The sequence below is a fragment of the Atheta coriaria genome, unplaced genomic scaffold, assembly GCF_025399875.1.
Source record: "Atheta coriaria isolate IRGN ID8LTWV9N9 unplaced genomic scaffold, Caltech_Dcor_3.1 hic_scaffold_5_pilon, whole genome shotgun sequence".
Classification (NCBI taxonomy): domain Eukaryota; kingdom Metazoa; phylum Arthropoda; class Insecta; order Coleoptera; family Staphylinidae; genus Dalotia; species Dalotia coriaria.
Genome location: NW_027045447.1, coordinates 5,475,608 through 5,498,529, shown reverse-complemented (window position 1 = coordinate 5,498,529; position 22,922 = coordinate 5,475,608). Strand labels below are relative to the sequence as shown.

At 39.3% G+C, this 22,922-nt stretch overlaps 1 protein-coding gene and 4 non-coding genes across 5 annotated transcripts in view; all 5 read right to left on the bottom strand.

The window, feature by feature from the left end:
• Scgdelta (sarcoglycan delta) overlaps positions 1-22,922 on the bottom strand; it is a 74,913-nt gene that overhangs the window by 1,513 nt on the left and 50,478 nt on the right. The window contains exons 2-5 of the mRNA XM_065303202.1: positions 8,353-8,399; positions 2,442-2,694; positions 547-736; positions 261-453 (exon numbers count right to left, since the gene is read on the bottom strand). Of these exons, the coding sequence (XP_065159274.1) occupies positions 261-453; positions 547-736; positions 2,442-2,694; positions 8,353-8,399 (683 nt within the window). The remainder of the gene's footprint in view (positions 1-260; positions 454-546; positions 737-2,441; positions 2,695-8,352; positions 8,400-22,922) is intronic.
• TRNAD-GUC (transfer RNA aspartic acid (anticodon GUC)) lies at positions 8,967-9,038 on the bottom strand. The gene has a single exon. It is a non-coding gene; the product is annotated as a tRNA-Asp (tRNA).
• On the bottom strand, positions 9,869-9,940 carry TRNAD-GUC (transfer RNA aspartic acid (anticodon GUC)). The gene has a single exon. It is a non-coding gene; the product is annotated as a tRNA-Asp (tRNA).
• Positions 10,253-10,324, bottom strand: TRNAD-GUC (transfer RNA aspartic acid (anticodon GUC)). Its single transcript has one exon. It is a non-coding gene; the product is annotated as a tRNA-Asp (tRNA).
• On the bottom strand, positions 10,635-10,706 carry TRNAD-GUC (transfer RNA aspartic acid (anticodon GUC)). Its single transcript has one exon. It is a non-coding gene; the product is annotated as a tRNA-Asp (tRNA).

Below are 22,922 nucleotides of genomic sequence, written 5' to 3'. Positions count from 1 at the left end.
GGATTGGCCGGCAAAGAAAAACGCGTCTGGTTCGAGGTCATAAAAGTAGCATGACTTTCTTAGGAATTGTTGAAGGCAAATCCTTCGAATGTTACAAACATATGGCAATATATTTTAGAAAAGTTTAATCTTATAAATTATGCCATCAGTTAGATTTCCTTTAAGGTCAACTAATGGCGGTGAGGTAGGAGGGGTGTAAAGGGTATAAAGATCAAGATGGCAAAGAGATTACTCTGACATTAAGCAGCACTTTCTCTCACCTCAGGTCATGCCCGGAATCGGCTCGCACGAGTGGCGTCTGTACGGATCCACTGAACGTTGTGCCGCCTTCACCCGTCACCTGCAGAGTGTCGGACCCAACGACGATCTCATCCCGACTCGCCGAAAACAGAATGTGCCCTCGGTCGTCTATCACTTTGAAATTGTTTGCTAGGCACTCGAAACGATCATTACCTGCGCAGGGAGTGAGAAAACAGAGCTTCGTTACTAAAATCACATTTTTTTCCAACCGTTTTAGACACGGAGGGTTTTTGCCTCACCACTTACCTAAATAAATAATATTATCTAATTTGCCGTGCGCGTCTCTCGTCGTGAGGGTCAGGTTTTTGCTGGACTCCACAACGATCGACTGGCCGGTCCTCGAACGTATCCGGCGTGTAATTAAGGAGTCGAGGACATATGCAGTGCCCTCTAGTCGCAACCCGCCTGCGACAATTTTCAATTGACCCATACCCTCCTGAAACAAAAGCAAACAAACATTAATATTATCCTAATATACGAAACTAAGCATAGGAGCATTTTATTATTGCTGATATTTTTATGTGTTCGGCAAAAAGTTCGGATTGTTTCCATTGAATTATTTCGTGGAAATATCGTCGCATGATTCCGTTCACCGATCCATGCAATCATACAGAGCGCAGCATCCAGCAATAATCGGTATTATGTTGAATTATTGAAGGCTTCATTCTCGAAAGCGACGAGAGCAGCCCGAGGGAAATTTGGGTTTACGTTTTTCTTACGCGTTTCGTTCTTTTTACTGTCTGTGAGGACTCAAACTAAGTCACAACTTAATCTAATTCGTATTTACACACATGCGCTACACTTTATGAATGTAATTTATTATTAACAGGATCATAATTATTATCGAGCACGGTAATAATCTCTAATCATTAAGTTTTCAAGAGGTTTAAGAGGGATATCCGACGACGTGCTTGAGATTTAACGAGCTCATAAAGATCTATCTGGTGTCATAATATCAGCGCTGAAGAATTGAAACACTTGATTAATATTTTATTACGTTGTAATGAAAAAAGATATAAATTAATTGCCAATTTCATAGAAATGTGAAATATACATTCCTCGCAATTTCAACAAAGCAATGTTGAAAAAGATACGAATAATCAAACAACTGTTGCATCTGCTCCTCAATTAAAGAAGTTTTAATTACAAAATATTTTAAATGGAGCTTTTTTCCATTCGCTCGGTCGACTTCTTTGTGTTTTCGTTACAGCGCTAATCCAGAAAGCGAGAATCTGAACATTTTCAGTAAGTATACAAAGTGATTCGGTAGGCTTTGATCTACACCACAAAAACACACAAATACAAAGCACATGAAAACAAATAACGCGGCTCATTAATGTGATAAAAAATAATAATTCGTGTCTAAATTGTTTGATTATAAATGCAATTACAATGCCAGCTGCGCAGTAATCCAGCTCGCCGCGATGCGATCGCTTTAATCCGGTAATACTCCAGGTAAGTAGGATCCTCAGACTAGTGATATCATATCAAATTGCTGGGATAGCTCGAGGAAGTCGAATGCAGAAAACAATTGTACTAAGTCCGACTGCGACTTGGCGATTTGCGATGAATATGAAAGCAGAGTCGAGCGGACAAACCGGAAAAATGTAACGCTGCACGAGTGCTTGAAAAACCTTCGGGACATAATTACCAGAATAATTTTACGGAGGCGGACGATTCGCCGCCGCCGCCGACGGTGATGACTACATCGACGCCGCCTCGCCTATACCGGCTCGCTCATTATTCCAATTATATTCCTCGTGGCGCTTTTGTCCTTCCGCATTAATCACCGTTAATTTTTTAAGATATATATATATATACAACGGTCGCTTCTTGTTATCGTTTTAAAATGTCCCTCATTATGATTGTAATTATTAAACATGAAAATGTGATGTAGTCTTTTATCTCATAATTACCATCATTAATAATTAATTGAATAAACATGTAGGTATTTAAGTATGACTTACTTTAAATTTACTTTTTATTGATTTTGATATTTAGTAAACAATATACTATTAATAATAATTTATTGTAGTTATTACACAATTATTATGTAAGTACGAGTATTATCTTGTCGAAAACGCATTAAACGTTAAAATATTAACGCCGTCATCAATATGCAAACCCGAAATTGTGCTTACCGAGGAAAACTCCATAACTTTGAGGACCCATAACGTTAAACCTAGATTAATTATGACCATGACGAGCAGGCCGAGGATGAGGACGTAGAGGCATCGTTTGCGCCAGCCATAGATGCCGATTTTGAAATTACTCCGGCCGCCGCTGCTCGAAGACGAAGAAGCGTTTGTCATGTAGGAGGCGCGCTGGCCGTGGGCGGCCGACCCTCCAGCATCAGGTGGATCCGACGCCGACGAGCTTTCGTTTTTTCGCATCCTGTGGAACAAAAACACAAAGAAAAATCAGAAAAGTGTAAAAGTACGAAACGGAAAAGACGAATGAATTATTATTTAAATATATTTGCACAACGTGAAATGCTCTGCAAACGACAAAACAAATTTTAATAAAAAAAAAAACACACGAAATAGAATAATAAATCATTTCGTGCGATTCGCTGCTGCTGAAGTTTACAAGTTCAAATTAAACTGGCAAACAAGCAATAAGGAGAAATTCCGGATCCGGAAAGGTATAATATACGTCAAGGAATGTAGACATAATATTTGTGTAAGTGAAGAGTGATGAAAGAGTCCAATTAAAGCCTAAAGCACTATTTTGTCACAAAATGTTAATTTTCCAAAAATGACGCCGTATAATTATACGAGTGCAAGTTAGAAATTACGACTATACCCTTTTTGCTCCGGGTGTGACGATGAAAGTTCGAAGGTGATATGCCTGTCTATATTAATGGCTCCAAACTCGGGAGCGTTAATGAATAAATTTTAACGAGCTTCCGGCTCGGGCTCCATTATGCAGACCCGGCTATTATGTGTGTTATTGTGTCGCAAAGACGCGAGCAAAATCAAAAAGACCGACGCGCCATAAACGAAAAAAAAACTACACTCCAGCGAAACGTACTGCAATGCAATGCATCTTGCCATGATAAATTCATAACCGTCGCCCATACCTCCGCACACGTGCTACTGCACCGCCGCCGCCGAGCGGTTTCATGAAATATCGTTTAATTATTTATGTTTCCATTCATATATGCATTTCAGTTCTCAAACGAATTTATGAATTTATACTAAATGTCTCCGAACTTTTTCATGTGCTACGTTATTTTGTGAATGTTGTCATTATCTTTATTATCATTACAGTGATGAATATAATCTGAAAGTAAATTTAGAAAATTGATAAATTCGATTAACTGCGTTGGATATTTGCACTTTCAATGAACTATTTTAATTATCTTTCATATCACGGCCAGAATGTACTAAAAGCGATGCATATTGAGTAGAATTGATATTAAAAGCTGTGCTATAGTGTTTGCTGCAACATCCAATGTAATCATCCTCTAGGCAGGAAGTATTCATGAGTTTTAGGATTTCCACATGCGACCGAAAGCTCTCGCCTATTGTTTTTGACCCGGCGAGCGCGCCCGCCGTCGTCCCACAATATTTACGAATGGAATTTTACATTATTAATATATGGCACGGTTATAAATATCCAGAGTTTTATTGCTTCGACTATAATCGCTCAAAATACTCGCCCCCAAGAGTATTATTTACGTACCTGTGCGTTTCACTTTTTGCGCTGGCGAAATAACGAACTCGGAAAATTCACTCGGCTTACAAATAAAATCGCATACTATTTACTCATCAAGATGCATGATTTCGTTATTCATGCATCGCCGGAGCGGAATCGAGGAACGTGTCTCGGCGCGTGTCATACACCGGGCTTTCGTTCGCGAAATAGATTTAGAAACTCGGTTTCGTTTCTATTTTAAACAGTATAAAGTAAAAGCAATTTACGAACGCAATTTTTCGTTGTAAATTGTAAATGGGTATTTTTCTCGAATGTTGCGTTGGCGAATGAATTTTTTCACGTCCGCATTTCATTTCGCCGTCTCCATTGCGCCGCCGCATCTAGTAGGTAGTACGTCTACTACGTCTTCTTCATGTGTTTCGTATATTTCCGCCGGCCTTTCACGTTCCGCCTAACGTCGAACCATATTCTTAACGCGTCGAACGTGTGTGCGAATGCATCTATTACCACCGCCGCCGCCGAATCTTGGATGAAAGGTGGCAGAACGACCAGGCGCTAGAAAAGTGTTTGCGACTTTGAAATATCGTTCGCGAATTCGCCGTCGGCGCAGCACGCGGCGTACATCGAGAAATGAATGTATATGATGCCGAAAACGGCTGCGAGACTTGATGAATCGCCGCCTCCATAAAGCGCTGCAGAAATCAGGGCTGTATCATTCTCAGCCCGCGCCCATTTTGATTTCCACTTGCAATATTTTACTTTGCGCACTGCACACCTCTGCGGGTAAGGTGCTTGTTGCTGGGATAACACTCCTGTGGGTCGAAATGGAAAAATCCAAGGGTGAGATATAGTACTTTTCGGTAGCAGGGACGAAAAAGTAAAATGCATATATCTTTGCGTACGCTCGATCCGTCGATGAGAATTTACATCATCGCGGTGGAAAGCGAGAATTTCTGATCGGGCCGAGTCGATCGGATCGGCCTTCCACCTTTTCACTTCCCGAAGTGAAATATTGCCGCGACGTGGGAGCATTTAGAGTTTAGATGAAAATGTCGAAAGAAATAAATTTATTTATTTTTATACACGCACCAAATATTCCCAAACAAAAATTTTATCCTAGACTAATATTATCATGTCCGGACATTTTTTCTTTGATACATATTGTCTCGAGTGTTTCGTCTCTGCTGCAATATAAATCTATAGAATGCGGATGCCTGGACATTCTTAGTGGCTGGAAAGTGTTTGGACTTTATCAATAGAAGTGTCTTGCAGTGCCATTGTGGCTATTGTTGTCAGTGTTGTTGTGTCTGCAAATCGAATGTGGCCACCTTCAGGAGTGGCCGCGAGTACGTGTATTCGCAGGAGCATTCAGCCGGAAGCCGAAAGGACGCGCGCTGCCAGTGAAGTGAGTGCGGAAGGCGAGAAAGGTATCAAGTTCGTACTCGACCGATATAGTCCCGAATAGCCGCATTCTCGAGGCTCAATCTGAGCGCCCGCAGCATCCACACACCACCACCTCCGCCGCCGCCGGGGCGAGAGCATTCACTCATTCCGGGGCCGGCACAGGCCGCTCACTCCTGGGAAATCTGCCGATCACAAAGCAACCGCAACCTGACCAAATTACCTCTCTAATACTTTCCTCACGGCGCTCGTTTATTTACAACAAATTGTATTGTGTTGTTCGTGCTGCCCGAGGAATTGCGCCCACTCGATAAGAGAGCCAGTAAATCGTAAGCACCTATTCTTCGTCTTTAATAGCGAATAGAATACTACACCACACAACACCGCAGATCAAAAGCAATTATTCAAATTGTATCAAGACAGAACACGGAACATTAGAAGCGCGTTGAATTGGCGGGTAATCTAGTCGGTATTAAGCAGTACAAGTCGGAAATTATCTTCCTAATTCTTCTCGTGCTCTCCACTTCTGTTATCCTCGTCGGAGGGTTCAATGCTCAAATCGCAGGATAACGCTTTGTTACCATCCCATCGTCGACCTTGTCGCCCTCCGCTTCGGCTGCCGAACAATGGCAAGCCCTTATTTTAAGCCCGACGCGGAAGTGTCCCCCATGCCTGCGGATACACCACACTCTCCCCTCGCCTCGGGACATCCTCCCGACACACACTCACATCGTGGGGGGTCGGCTGTAAACAATGACTGCGTCCCGAGTACAGGAACCAATTAAGGTGCTGGAACCGCACGTCCGCACGCCGTGCACATATCTTGTATAAACACCGGAAGGATGTGCCTCGACCGCTATGAAACATTAACTACAGGATGTTTTGGGGCCGACGACGCTGATGACGACGACGACGGCGGCGGCGTTGAATCTTCATGCCTTAGAGACGTTACCGTACTCGTGTGCCATATTCATGCCGGCGCGATACATAATGTAAGGCCACGATGCCGACGAAGACAATGGAATGAGGGATCTGGTGGTTAAAAATGAGTCTTGCGGAAGGTCATAATGTTCGAGATAATGGCGAAATGAAAGTTCACTTTCTCATAAGATGTTAAGACGCCAATAAAACCGGCTAAAGATAGTCATTTATAATGGATTGCGTTTTTATCGGCTGGGCGCTGGTTAATCCTTTAATTCTTTAATCTATTTCGGATTCTCATAAAACGATAATTTGATTTGGTATTAAGAACCTCCATGGAACAAAACTGTGGATAAAGTATAGTATAATGATTATACTTATTAACTAGTTAGGTGGATAATATCCTATACATCGTAATCGTAAAAGTTTTAGATAGTTTCGTAGAAGTATATTAAGAAGCTCAGAATGTAGCGATGGTTCCTAGGAGCGGCGAATGTAAGACGGAAAAAAGCTATAGATAAATTTTATAACATCATTACGACGTATCCGCTGGTAGCGTTCGCGCAAAGACGTGCGACGTGATAAGGCACACCGGAATTTATCGCAGGTTAAGTGAAATATGACCTCGGGCGCGGCTGATACTTGACACTACGACACCGTGGCCCGCGCCCGGAACCATTGAGGATAATGGCAAAAGGACATCGCGCACACTGCACACCGGCACACCGGTTACATCCGAAAGACAAAGATTCGTTCCGGGCATGTCGACGCGTCGATATCCCTTCGATAAAAAAGACTAACACGCAACAATGATAAGTTGGCGCATTAGAAAAAAGAAACGCCAAAGCTTCCGGCTGACACTCCCAGAGGTTAAAAGTCATCGGACAGTGATAAACATCAAGAGATCAACAGATCAACACGCAATTCTCAAGATTGATACGCACGCAGACTGCAGCCATAAAAACGTGATTTTTATTCGCGTGAAAGCGAAATGTCAAGGCAAAATTCAAAGAAATAAATTCAATACGTAGATAAATTAGAATTTACTCTTCTCGCCCTGTGATGTGTTATGTGTGCCCATCGTGATGTTCATTTTGTGTTTAAAACACGTCTTAAAAGTTTTAAGAGAATTTCCGCCGACATGAGATAAGTTACGACTGTTTAGGTCGTCTCTCCGTGCGCGCAGCATGCGAAAAGGGGGCGAGAGTCAAAGTTTACAGCAACACTCGTAACAATCACGTATTTGCTCAACACGCCCGAGCGAAGGAGAAATTAATAACTTCAGTTACTTTGCTAACTATTCAAACGGCGAGTTAGCTGCCAATGAAAGCCAATAAAGTCAATAACAACGTAAAAACATCTGCTACACGCTCGGCGTGACTTAATTCGCTAATATTTCATTCGTACGCTTTGCCAAAGTTTAAGAATTAAAATTTTTCAGAATTAATTTATCAGTTATTGGTTGAACGTTGTGCTGCTACCGTTTTTTGTGCTGTGATATTGCTTGCCAGGAAGTATACACGTCAGTTTATAATAAAGCTCTTTCTTTTTTGCACGCTGTGCTTTCTCATACATCGGTTTCCTGCAAAACATTACCTTACTTTACGAGGACGAGCGCTTCTTATGGCGATACATAAGAATGAATTATGTATTTATATTTTAGGCGGTGTGCGGCACGCGCGCGTCAAGATTTCCGAATTTCGAGTTTAATTTTGAAGCGCAACTTTTTTAATCAAAAAACTTGCGTTGAAACACAGCAGTAAGAAAGACTGTGCGCACCAGTAACAAAAAAAATACCAACACGGTGCAAACAGCAAACAGGGATGGAAAACAAAAAGTTGCAAAAAATTATATCGAACTTTATTATTTGAACTAATATTTGCCGTGGGTCTATGTGTATTCACGCAGTGTTGAGCCACAATACACACGGCACTCACCCAATAATACAATTTATGAGCTTAGCACAAGAAGTGCGTAAATCGCGAATAAAATCCCGACAGAATTCAGTGTCAACTAAGATTGGGATACGATGTGAGGAGTGAACGAAATTGTCTACTCGAATGTGATTACCTTGATTTTTCTGAGTTGTTTGCTGTCGGCTTGACTAGTGTATTCCCCTGTAACACAATAAAAAGCAAACATTAGTTGATTCACAATGGAGAGTTGACCAATACGGTATAGAGCACGTGTTTACACAGCGCAGAGCATACCGAACGTGGTGTTGTCGAACATTGAATAAAACCGGAATTTTGAATTTAATCCAATGCGGGGAATAATTAACTGAATCAATATTAATTACTACCTGAACTGTTGTTTTTAATCCTAATGAATCAGACGTATATTGCAATTTGTGAAATTTAATCGTAATTTTATATTTATTGTATGCCCCGCGTGGATTTGTGTGGAATTAATTTATTAGTGGAGAAAAGTAAACGTATTTGAAACAGGAACAAAATAAAGTATCTGAGAGCAATATTTAAATCACACCGAGAAGTTTATCTTTATTTTTTCACCATGTGCATTCACTGGTATCAACAAGCAACTTCATGAATGTAAACACAATATTTAATACAAATAGGTCCATCCTACCGCCATCTAGTGTAAATTTTGATAAATGGGATTATTTCCGAATATGTTAATAATATTTAAATCTTGAGGTAAAAGAGTAAATTGTTCAAAAATACCTCCCCGGCGGGGAATCGAACCCCGATCGCCCGCGTGACAGGCGGGAATACTGGCCGTTATACTACCGAGGACTTATTTTATCCTTAAGTTGTTAATATTGTCAAGATTTTTGTCTATTACGCAAATAATTTAACTATAACTGCGTAAAATTGGCAATATACACTTTATTTCCTCTGCTGGATATAGTTGGTGACCAAAAGTAGCCTATATCCTTGTTTAAGGACCAATCACCGTACCAAAATTGTTAAATTAACACGACTTGTTAATAACTTTAAAATATATTTTCATCAATGAAAAATTTATATCCTTATATACATTTCACTTTCGTTGTTCATGAATGAAATTATATACAACGTATTTTATCGTAAAATTGCAAACCTCTACTAATTTCATTGTTTTTGTTTAGGAATTTATTCCACAGACAACGATTTATATAGCTACAGATTTTTTAATTGCAAGCTGTTGTTTAGAAACATAATGAGTCGTACATTTATTGACGTTTGTTAAGGGAATTGTTATTGTAATATATTTTATGACTAACAATCTGTATAATAATCCTGGCTGGGCATGGATATTATTTTTTAATGAAGAAAATTAAGAATATGCTTAACAGCAACAATATCAAATGTAAAGAATGTAAAAGAGAGTTAAAAAAGATGACATAAATAAAAGTGTGCTGCACGCGCAAAGTGAGTTGCATGGACACCGCTATCTCGATTTATCGCGATAACATAACCCTGACCCAACACAAATTCACCAATGTAAACAAACAAAATTAAATAAAAATAACTGCATATTTGCGCCATCTCGGTTTCAACAATACAACTGAGAGCGATTTTTGTCCCGAATTTGTTAAAACAATTTATATTTTGATTTAAAAGAGTAAATTGCTCAAAAAGTCCTCCCCGGCGGGGAATCGAACCCCGATCGCCCGCGTGACAGGCGGGAATACTGGCCGTTATACTACCGAGGACTTGTTTTATCCTTAAATTGGTAAAATTGTCAAGATTCTTCGGCTATTAAACAAATTACTTAAGTATAAATATGTTAAATTTACCATATACATTGTTAGACCCGTGCTTGATTTGGTTTTATGACCAATAGTAGGATATGTCCTTCTGAAAGGACCAAAGGACCAATCTCAATACCATAATTTAAAAAATTAGATCGAGCAGTTTCAGCAAGAAGGGATTTATAACAATATATTCCTATGTCTGATTTCTTAGCAGTTTATTACCAGAATTTAAAGTAAAAGGACCTAAAATTGCATTTCCTTCAAAAAGTCCTCCCCGGCGGGGAATCGAACCCCGATCGCCCGCGTGACAGGCGGGAATACTGGCCGTTATACTACCGAGGACTTGTTTTATCCTTAAATTGGTAAAATTGTCAAGATTCTTCGGCTATTAAACAAATTACTTAACTATAAATATGTTAAATTTACCATATACAATGTTAGACTCGTGCTCGATTTGGTTTTATGACCAATAGTAGGATATGTCCTTCTGGTAGGACCAAAGGACCAATCTCAATACCACAATTTAAAAAATTAGATCGAGCAGTTTCAGCAAGAAGGGATTTATAACAATATATTCCTGTTTGATTTCTTAGCAGCTCATTACCAGAATTAAAACTAAGAGGACCTAAAATTGCATTTCCTTCAAAAAGTCCTCCCCGGCGGGGAATCGAACCCCGATCGCCCGCGTGACAGGCGGGAATACTGGCCGTTATACTACCGAGGACTTGTTTTATCCTTAAATTGATAAAATTGTCAAGATTTATCATGTATTATACAAATGATTTAACTATAATTATGTTAAATTTGCATTACCCACTTAATTCCCATGCTAAATATGGTTTCGTGAGCAAAAGTAGCCTTTATCCTCCTTTAAGGACCAATTTCCATACTAAAATGGAACAAAATAGGTCTGGTAGTTTATTTATTGTTTAATAAAATTGCATCCAAACTAAAGATTCTCAAGTAGAACATAATAAAGTAGAACTTCAAAAGATGTTATTTTCAAGTGTTCTTCAAACTCTTACGACTCGCCTAACTTTTCATCTTATGCTCAATGAATTGCTTGTTAATGAAAAACTACACTTACGAGTACACATACTATTCTTTAGTGATTGATCAAAGAACCAAAATATCGCTAATTTTAAACAGTACCAAATATTTATTATGAAAACACCTTCCGCCGCACGTGTATAAATTTTAATCTCAGTTGTTGCTAGCCGTTACTTTTCCTTAATTTCCTCTACGGCCTGTGCTGTAGTTTTCGTCAGTTCGTCAGTCGGTACATGCATATTGCATGTGCACGCTCCCAATCACGTAATTCCTAAGAAACCCGACGCCGAAAATAACACAACGCGTTCCGATTATTTTATATTTATAATGCCCATGCCATAATGGCTATAATATTCCATTATGACGTACGGTATTTACTTCCACCTATAGCTACCTACAATTTTCCACACAACTTTCAACCAATTTTCCCAGTCGCCGCGACAGAACACGTATATTTCTATTTTATTTTATTTTTGGAACCACACTTTAGTAATAATAAATGTACTTGTTTATGCTGATATAATAATTTTATGCAAATGTTAATCCTAATAGGATCAGAGGTATATTATTTAATGATAATTTAAATATCATGCGGTGCAAATTTCAAATATTACGATTAATTGGATTATTTGCTTAAATATTGTATTTTATAATTTATCCAAAAATTAATTTGGATTATTTACGTATATTGTAAACTATTTTCACAAACATATAGGATTTATTTTGAATTAAATTTCAAACAAAAGCGAAGAGTAGTATACTCGTACAGTAAAATTTAATCGAAAATTTATTTTTATTATCCTCTTAATATTAAAGAAAATAGCTGATCAAACAGCTTAGTAAGTCTGAAGCTCTTTATTATATTAGCAATAAAGGTTAATCAAATTCAATTTAATAGCTGAATGTTATTTTTACGATCACATTGCAAAAAAAAATTGCAATAACTTTGGTCTTAATTTAGTATAAAATTTATATACAAATCGAAAATGAAAAGATTTGTGAACTGTTTTTCAGATATAAATTTTAGATTTTTAAAAAGCATTTCAACCAATAACATGCCAGAATAAATGTTTTTACAACCCGAAATATCGATTGAACGATTTGGTAACACATGCTAGTCATTAAAACTTACCAAATTGCTGTCAATATGTCAAAACAACTAAAGTGTTACTTTCGTATTTAGTTCACATGTAAATAAACGTGATTTAAATAAATTATTTACAGGATTTACGTAGAGAAACTTAAAAACTAAAAAATAGTATATTGCGTCTATTATAATCTATATTTATTAACAACTAACCTTTTCATTTCTACTTTGTACACAGTCTTCTTACACTTAAATAACAATTGCACAAAATGTGATATTCCACACACATACAACTTCAAGACGTCTGACAAACCACTTGACCGTTTTGAATTATATATGCTTTAATTCAACCGTTTTTTGTGTTTTCGAGCTTTGGTATCGCGAGTTGAGCCGAGACGAACGTCCTACTTTGACTGCCGACGCGGCGCGGCGTCTCGACGCTTGAATTGAAAGCACGGCGCGCGGTGAATCGGGTGAATCGCAAAAGATCCACTTAGAAGTCTTTTTATAAATAGCTCACCGCCGCCGCAAGTTAGTTACTCTTGTTTCGACTGTTTTTACTGTTTCAACTTTCTATTCGTAATCTATATTGGCTAATATACCTCGGCAATAAAGATTTATTTAAGAAATTTGTAAAATAAAATTAAAACATTTTTGGCACGCATATTATTGCTCGTAAATGTAATGGTAAATTTAATTTTCCACAAGTGCCGACTGTAACTAGAGCATCTTAACCGAGGCCAATTGTTTTAGTTAGGTACTTGTTTTCGATGTTGAGTTGAAAGACGATTTAATAATAGTTGTGTAATTTATGATGCGCCCACATTCTGAGCCACAACGAATAAATCATTCATTTTTATGTGCAAATCATTGCCACTTACAAGTCATTAAACTTTTCTGTTTGTTTTGCAACGAACTTTGGCGTATTATAAAGTTTACATATTTTTATGCGGTGTGTTTGAACAGCAGGTATTGTTTTCGTTTCGTTTTTTCATTTTCTAGATCATAACTTATGTCTACAGTAATAACATTGCACAAACACCGTCCGCATTTGTGGTGAGTCTATGAATTGTAAACCAATGCACACGTTGTACTACAATTTCATAGTTTTCCGGACTATATTCATAGTCACACCAAACGACTATATTAATATATGCCGATAAATACGGTCCTGAACACGCGTGCGAAATGAAAGCGTCGTGCGCCATTTTAATATGTGCCATTCATGGCGCGGGACATTGTTGGCCGCGTACAAAAAGCTGTTCAATTAAAAACCGTGTGTGACGTGTGAGTACAAAAATTTGCCTAATTGAATAAAACACAAAAATTGCATGCAAAATTGATGTGCCACGGCAAAGATATGCATATAATAATGCAATTTCGGTTGGTGCGTGAAAACAAAATTTCATTTTCGGAAATGTTTTTATTTTTACGTAGCAAAGAGCGTGCCCAAACAAAGAGACAGTGTGCGTGCGAGCATGTGGTAAATACGATGCTGTGAATGTACACAAAGCTGTCAGGCACTTGTCAAAAACTTGAAGCATTTCACGCGTTAAAAAAAAAAACGCCGCGTTTTTCACAAATTTGTAAGTGATGATGATATTTCCGCTTGTAAAAATAAAATTAACAAGCTGAAATAAAAATAAAAATACTCATTTGTTCAAGTATAACCAGAATATGTATTTTATCTCGTCAATAAATAATTTAACTCAATTAACAGAAATAGAAGTGTTATGAGCATTCATGTGATACATCTTAATGAAGCCAAGCAAACACTTGTCCTAATAACCAACCGTCGTTTTGCGCGCATTGTCGACCGTCGCACAATTGTCTTAAATATATTCCGCGAGCGTCTTAGCCACCCCTCATATCCTTATCACCGCTAGCTCGCAGCCATTATTTCCGACAGCTGCGCATATCCGCGTCGATAGTTTAGTCTACTCAAACTCAGTCTAAGTCTAAGCCCGGTTTACGTCGCAATTCTGCATTCAATAAACACACCTATTCTATTTCCAATCCAGCGCGCCGAAAACGAAAACAAAGTCACGTAGGACGATGAATCTAAATGTAAGAGCCCGAGAGGGTGCCGGAGGAGGGTGGGTGGTTTATATAGAATGGATATGAGATTCACATTCACATTCGTAACTGCATTATTGCGCAATAATAATCCAGCTAATATCATCCCTCTATTATTAACAAGCAAACCGCTAGAACGCGTTCGGAGTGTCGATTTTCATGGCAGAGGATTCAGCATATTTGTGATGAAATTTAGGTGGAATAATATTTAGTAGTAATTTAATGCAACAACAATGCGTCGGTTATGTTCCCCATTGTAAATTGTTACATTTCGCTAGATTTCCACCGATTGTTTACGGTGAATGACGGTTTTAACTAACACCATCGACGAGAATAGTTAATCTAATGTCTGTCTAAACCAATTAACGTGTTTAACTTAAAATCAATCTGATAAAGCTGGTTATAATTGTGCAAGGTATTAATTTTGCAACATGTCAAAGGAAATATTAGGTTGAGCGAACAATGCAATTGTAGTTCGAAAACAATTTGAAAGTAATATTCAAAACGGAACGTTCATATCATTTCCGACGTGTGTGCGCGGACGAGTAAATAAAATCGACATTAATGCAATTAGCGTGCATCGCGCGCAATTACGCGCGCTGGGATTTGCGAACGCCCGCGGAATGCCCGCTACGGAAATTCGGAAAGCTTTTCTATAATATACGAATGAATTTCGTTCCTCGCACTCGTCGATAATTCTGCATTACATAATTTCGCATAACAAATATTTCGATATTTCGGCGCGAGTGTTACCACTCGCCATTTAATAAAATGGAAGTGTGTGAAATTGACAAATCAATTGTGTCATTTGTACATTACGAACAATTAAAGTTGTTTGTACTAATGTATGCCATGGTTATGCAGTTTGTGTTGGAAAGTTTTGGAAATATATTGTGACACGAATTAATTTTAAACTGAAAATAATCGATTGTCAGTTGTTTTACATTGAATTTGACGGTTTAATAGGACGACGTTAAAAGCTGAGTTGGTCGGGGCTTGGGACGCTGCAGGAATTTCGCCGAGGCAGCAACAGGTGGGGTGGGGGTTGCAGACGGCTAACCAGGAATGTGGATTGAGGTTTGCGACATTTTTTTTTTGGGTAAGAAATGAATTTTATTGACGAAATTGTAATTTAAACGAGGTGATTATAACACAATCAAATTTCTCAGCTTAAACTAATATGCATTTTACTTTTAAATGACTGATAATAATAATAATAAGTAGATATTTTTTAAGGAAAATAATTTGAAACATAAATTAATGTTTCAGTCGTGTATCGGATTAAGCAAACACCATGCGAAAACATTTGTACAGCTGTTAATTAATTCATCAATTGACAAAGCACGCGTGGTGGCCGAAACTCGTTCAAAAATTTAATAACGCTCCGAAAATAATCGAGCAATGGCCAATATTTAATGAAAAACTACGCGCGCAATACTTGTTTTAATTGCCGAATGAATGTGGGTTAATTAATGATGTTTTCAGGCCAACACAAGCAAATTGGTAAACATAATTAGTCTGACGGTTAAATATTGATTGGCGTTACATTTATATATATTCGATGCTCGACGCTTCACTGGATATCTGTAATGTTTCATTCGTTTCTGTAACCGACTGTCGAAAAGTAGCGCAAAACAAAAATCCCGACCGAAGCCATTCGTTTAACTCGTATTAATTTAGGCACGGCGAGCGCGCTCGGTATGCGTGATTTATTTTTAAAGTTCAACTCGCCGCAAGTTGGAAGTCAAAAGTTTGAAGTTAGTTTCGGTTTGTTTTGGAAACGTTTGGAATTTTAACTAACTTCATCTTGTGCATCTGCAAAGTATAGCAGCATATGCACATTGCACACGTGCACGATGCCAAAATAAATAATGCCCTGTTTTCTTGTTGCATCGCTGCATCTTCCTTGAGAAGATAACTTTCTTGTCTCAAAATAAAATCTGAAACGTTTTTGCTAAATTTCCTCCTGAAGAGAAAACTCTCAGGCAACTGATTGACGCTATTTTGTAAGATTAAATCGAAGACGCCGTGAACACCGGGTGCCAACCCTTGTAACCCATCGCGTACAAAGACAATAAACCAACCCACCCCGACTATGTGAAAGCATGCGCATGCCGTACATGCTAAACGGAATGGCCGCAGGTGTATGTAAAACAATGTTACGTATCCGATTGGGCTGAAAGCGTCCATTCTGGCACTTTAATCCCGGTGGGATTTCAAGTTTGATCCCGGCTCGCACAACAATCACAAATACCTGTTTTTTCCTGCTGCTGTTGCCGTTGCTGAGTTAAACTCGTAATCGATGTTAGTCAAACAATGAAACTTGCAGACATGTACGAATAGACCAAGTCGTAAATAAATTTCACTGGGATGTGATCGGCATTATGGCGGCACGTAGATTCATAACACGCTATAAGTGTTGGATGGATGATACGAGAGCTGCATTTAATAGGGTTTCAGCAGCCATTTGTGATCGCCTGCTGCCGCACCACGATTGCCTCCACTCCTTCCAGTTGTTACTCGATTGTTCGCATTAAATTCAGTTAGCTTTGCTCTGCGGCCCCGCTTCGATTTGCCCGTTTGCTTCCTTCGTGCTCACCATCACCACCTCAGGATTTTCGGGACACGGCCAAGACGCGTTTGCAACGAACACATGCAAGGTGCGCACGGAACAAGTTATAGGCAGGCGTGCCAGCAGCATGAGCTCGGCACGTATTCCATAAATCCTCATGGATCCTCATCAAAGCGGATATGTTGTTGTTCCGGTTGACTAGGGACCCTTGTAAATCAGCATCTTTATATACGTCGCGTCTTCCGCGCAAGCAGTCTGTGTGTGCCCGGTGGAGAGAAGACGAACGTGCAGCAATCGAGACGTGGACGTCTTCACTTTATTCACTTTTTACGTTTACTTATTTCTGCGCTTAGTCGCGGCGTATAAAAAATGTGCGTGAGGATAAACACAAGTTGTAAATAAATATCAAATAAGGGTTTGTTTCAAATGTTTTGAAATAAAAACTTAAAAACATTAAACTTTTAGGTATTTATCATAGGCAACTTTCATTCCAAAGAAAAATTCTTTTTAATCTGGTATTAATTATTTGTTAACAGTTATTTTATTGTTTTAACTATGTGAATAAACCTAGGTAGGTCTAGTTTATAGCCTCCGCGAGTTATCTGACGTGTGCGAAATAAACTCCGATGCGATCCCACATATATCACAAACAAGTCAGAAGCTCACCCAACCGTCGGTATGTACTTCGAGACGAGATTAAGTTTTCCGATTTACTCGGGGCGTAGAAAAGTCTGCGTCTGTTCGCCGGAGCAAACCTAGCAAAAAAGTGTTTTTCGTCCTTTCTCAGGCATCCTGCGTTTAGTGATTTGATTGAAATTGATTCCAGCCCAGACTATTAACTTGTGGTTTTGCAAATATTTTTCATACACGTTTTTCCAAAAAACAAAGAAGTTTTTTTTCCTGTGGCACTAATTTGTCTCATTTTTCCAAGCAACAACTTCAAAACTTTTAAGTAATTTAATAATTTAATAGCATTCGCGTGTCCCGCCGCAGTTATAATAAACTTGTACGAAAAACTTGTACACTCATGAACTTATTCGGGGCCGCGATGTGCGATGGCGGCGCGCGCGATAATTTCTTCAACGTCGGCGTGAAGCTCGTGCCACGAAACCAAAACTTTCTTGTTTTGTTTGCGGTTGTTTCATTTTTTCGCGTTTCACCTCTGTCTGCCACCGCAAGTCGCGGTGGGTTTTAGGCGAAAAGTCGGAGAAAAGTTTACTCGACACGCTTCCTCATCGCTATACGCTGCTCTCGGTTGGACGGGTGACGGCAGCGGAGGCGGCGCGCAGACTTATTGTCAAACGGAACCGGACCGGAACAATTAAATCCGCTCATGCAATGCCGCATGTCGGAGCTCATTGCGGACCCGGGCCAAAGCCCCGCGGCTGTGGTGTGTGGCGGCACCCGCCGACGACTTGTAGCTTGGTGTGCGCCGCCTGCGAACAGCGATCACGATGTCGCCCGTGACGCGTTAAACTTCGTCAAACAAACCCTTCTTAAATTGTATAAGTCCTTTATGGCACGACACAATTTTACACGACAAACCGTCCGACCGACACACGACCGCAAGCTCAAAATGAGAAAGTCGCTATTCATGCGTGCAGGCATTACATTCTTCGGTTCAATGCGACAAGTTCAAGTAAATATCATTAGAAGAAGTAAATAAATATTTATTTATATTTTTTATTCACTCGAAATAAATTAAATGAATTGTAAAACTTGTAAAACTTGAATGTTTCATCTGAAATGGTGTTATGTTAACAGACAATTCAACAACTAAGAAATTTAATATGTACACACTTCAGAGAAGCCTATTGTCTGCTGTTACCACTCTAGTTTCAACCCTTTGTTTCCTTCATAAATGCGTATCATTCCCAAGCATACTTCGCTCTATAAAATTTTATAAACCAGATAAAAAATTTACAATGTTCATAAAATCCACGTGTATTTTTTTTATATCATTTGTTAGATGACAATTTGTCAAACTATAAAAGTTATTATTTTAGTTGTTCAACTCTTACCTATAAAACAGTTACGAGTTATGTCCTTTTACCTTTGAAATGTTTAAGACTGAAAATTTGCATTTTAGTAACCTAGACAATAGTCACATATGAATTCCTATCGGAAGCACCTTTCTGAAAAAGGAAGCGACCGATGGCCACATGGGACAACGACAACGTTTGTATATTGTTTAACACGACGTTTTATGACTTTGTACGCATATCGGATAACAGCGCAAAGACACGCAGTCGCTCCCAATGGACTAGCGCGTACAAATAGAATTTTAAAAGACAATTATACAAATGTTTATGACTAGCAAATTGCAACGACTGAGACTGACATATAAATCGTCCAGCAGGGCGCTTCCGGCTTCATAATGAAATTAAAAATAAACTTTCCGTTTAAACAAGCCAGCCGTCGCACACACATCGTTAGCTGAACCGGCGGTGAGCGACAAGTCAACGCCGAAGGGTTGCAGTTAAATATTTATTTTTGTTCGGTTTGATTATAAATTTCAGCGCTGGCAAGCGAGCGAACCAGCGACCAGGATGCTGGCTGATGAAAGTTAAAGGCAAAGTAAGCAGTTTTACGCAATTTGCTAAATGAAAAAGTCGGGTTTTCGCGGATGAGTGCAATATGCAACCGAGTGTTTTTCTTTGCTCCTCCGGACTCGTCGACAGTCATGCGTCGCCTTGTGCAAAACTAATAAACTTTTTTAAATTAACTAATCACACACTTTGTTCACTCACATTTATTTACTTTGAAATTTCAATTATTTTAAATTGAAACAACTGAAATGTCAAAACTGTTAGATTATCATAAAAGTAAATAGATAATGCGATACTAAAACCTATAATGGTCATACAAATCATATAACCTTTAACAATGAACATAAAAGTCCCATTTAATATGAATATTAACAAAAGATCAATAGGAATATACAAACGAGGAAATTACAAGTTTAAGGTATACGAAGTACTTATGTGAAGGTATTAACGAGAACGGATGTTCGTTTTTCAGCCCGGCGAATATAATAAAGCTATTATTGAAGAAGTGTCTACGGGCAATATAAAGATCACGCCATTCGGAAATTGTTTCCACCACGTTTCGCCAACCGTTCCCATGCCACATTAAAATGGTGAACGGCACGATCCACACGAAAAAGGTTACATTACACACACACAAACATATATTAAATGTAACACTAAGGTGAAATTTTCATCGCGTACTTACGAAACAAACTGAAATGATGATAGTAATGACGCGAATAATGCACATATCGTATGTTAGGCGCCAAAAGTACCCTGAGAGGCATGAAGAATGAAGGTTTATTTGGAGTTGTGTATTTTCCCGACATGCGGGTACGCTGAATATTTCCTAGTTAGGAACATGACCTAGCTGTGCGAAAATGACTCCCAACGAGTCGAGTTTATGCATGCAAGGAGGAAGGTAGGCGAAGGTAGACGCTTTGAAAACGAGGAAATGTTGGATGCGGTTTGCGCCAGAAATGCCACGCCATTATAATGCGAACGCGCGTTCGACTTTTGCCAGTTACGCCGCGCCGACGACAAACGCGATGCGCCTTTTGTTTCGGGGCGAATATCACAACTTTCCTCCACGGCGAATTCACAATTTGTTTCTAGATCGCTGTACAAAGCAAAGATTTCAAACAGCAGAGTCAAGATTCCCCACAACAATCACTCACACATTTAAATTATACAGAGCTTTTAGTTTTACAACAAAACTATGAATTATTATCACATAAAAATTAAAATATTGATTAATAATATGATAAATAATGTGTGTAACAAACTTGTTCTTTACCTATTTAAATATTTATTGAAAAGTTTGTTAAGTTGCAAACCATTAGACCGTACTCCTTCGATAATAAGATTCCCAGTGTTCATTTGATGCAGCAATTAAGTTGAGCAGCCAGTTTACAAGATACCCACGACGCGTAAACTAAAAGGAAGCTTGCTATAGTTTCCGGGAAGTTTCCGGGTTCTAACGTTTGCCGACCTTGCTCCGCTGTGACGAAGGAAGCGCGTAAATTAAGTCCTATGCAACTTACTTATACTTATACTCTTCTTATATTTCCTTTAATAACGTTTACGGTGAAACTATTAAGCGCGCACCTTGGGTTTTGATTGTAGATAGGAAGCAGTATGAGGAGACATAAATGAATCAGAGTCGTTGCACGCGCCAGCCATTTGCCATGGTTGCATAAGTCACGATGGTTGACTTTGACTGCGATCTATATCGCAGTATGGCAGGTAGACAAGAATATGCACTGAAGGAACATTGGCAGTTATGGTTCTACTTCGAATTGCTGAGAGTGGTTGACGTCGAGTGGCTGCACCGGCAGCACGATCGAAGTATACATTTGCCGTATATTTATTTAAATTCTCTTTGATGTTTCAAAGCGGCCTTTTGCTTGCAATGGCAAACGCAGTATATTGAACGTAGAATGTCTGTGAAACAGATAAATCTATTCGCAATAAATATCGAAGTTTTATTAAAATATATGCAGAGCGTCTGAAAGCATTACACACGTTGTAAATTCAACCATTCCGCGAGTAAATGTTATTACTTCGACTGTTGTTCTTGTTGTTGTTGGTGTTAAAACTCATCCCGTAATGCCAAATGTGAGGCGTCGTGCTGCATAAAAGCCTTCATTAAATAAGCACAACTAACTGAAAACCCCCCGCATAGCGACGGCAGGATATGCCCAAATGTTGATGCCATCAGGTTTTCCACAAGGCGGGCGGGTTGCGCTGATGTCGGTTCGTGTTCGACTTCGCGCCGCCTCCGCGCAACTTATATAATAACGATAATCCTCATAAATTTGCTACGTGTTTATAATCTACAGCGGGTGCGCGACGCTCGAAGCTTAGCCCCCGTTTCGGACGTGATTTATACAGGTTTTGAATGAGCATCGCGCGCGTTTTCGGCGCGGTCCTCCGCCGGAACTTGTGCACTCGCCGACAGGAAATGACGGGCGATGCGGAATTGCGTATCTGCGTGTTGGTGTGCCAAGAGCGACGCTTTGCATAAGTAGATGTATAAACGCAAACGCCAATGAAATCAGCGCGAGATGAGGAAGGATGAGCGGAGATGGGTATGGGTGGAAAGGCGAAATGTTAAGACGTAACATGCGGCTATACAGGCGTCGAGCGGGCTACAAACAGCTGAGAAGTTGTGCTCGGGATAGGAACAGAATAAAATCATGTAAAGCGAGGTTGTGATTCCGAGTTCGCTGGCGATGGTTAAGCGGGCAATGTTCTGGTCGCGGCGTGGGTGGAGGAATGCCAATCTGCGATAATACGCTGAGAAGAGAAAAGTGGAGACGGCATGAATGTGCTGCAGTGATATTCGGGGATTATACTGCGCTACATTTGCATATATATTTTCTTCTAAGACAAAAAGACGTTACGTGCTATCTATACCATGATTGTTACTTCCACTTTTACAATAATAGTAAATATATCTTACAAGATTGATTTTCAATTATGTACAAATGTTGAAAATAAGAAGTGAAAACTTTGATGCTTTCGCACAATGCGATTTCCGAAGAGCTAGACATGTGTAGGTCTGTAATGTTCAGTTAAAGTTCATTGTCATTGTAAGCAAGTGTTCCGTCTGGTAATGTCTGATATTATATTTTCATTCGCTTCATTCGGGCGCATGCATTGTGTTAATGTTTTCCTACCAGCGACAGCGACGTCGACAAGCGAGGGAGGACAATGCAGGCGCAGCCGACATTTACTTGGCCAAAAAGGACGATTGTTCACACAGTTCACCCAATGTTGGTTGCTTTCTCGACTAGACAGTTTTGCCATTTTCCAATTGCGCCCGTTTAGTTTTGCAATGTACTCAATTCGAGAATACTGAGTTTTGTCCTCGGATCTAGTGTCTACATCAGAACAACAAACAGAACATCAGAGAGCAAGCGGGAGTCTCTACGACGACGAAGACCGCATTATAACGTGCGTGCGTTTTGTTTTCCGCAATGTGTGCTTTCTGCAATGCAGACGAGTCCGGGTATACACATGTTAAGTGGAATTGGAGTGTGTGGGAGGGTGTTGTGTGCTGCAGTCGTGTCGTGTACGCGCTATCTTGAAAACTAATCGCGACAAAAGAACATTAAATTGCGC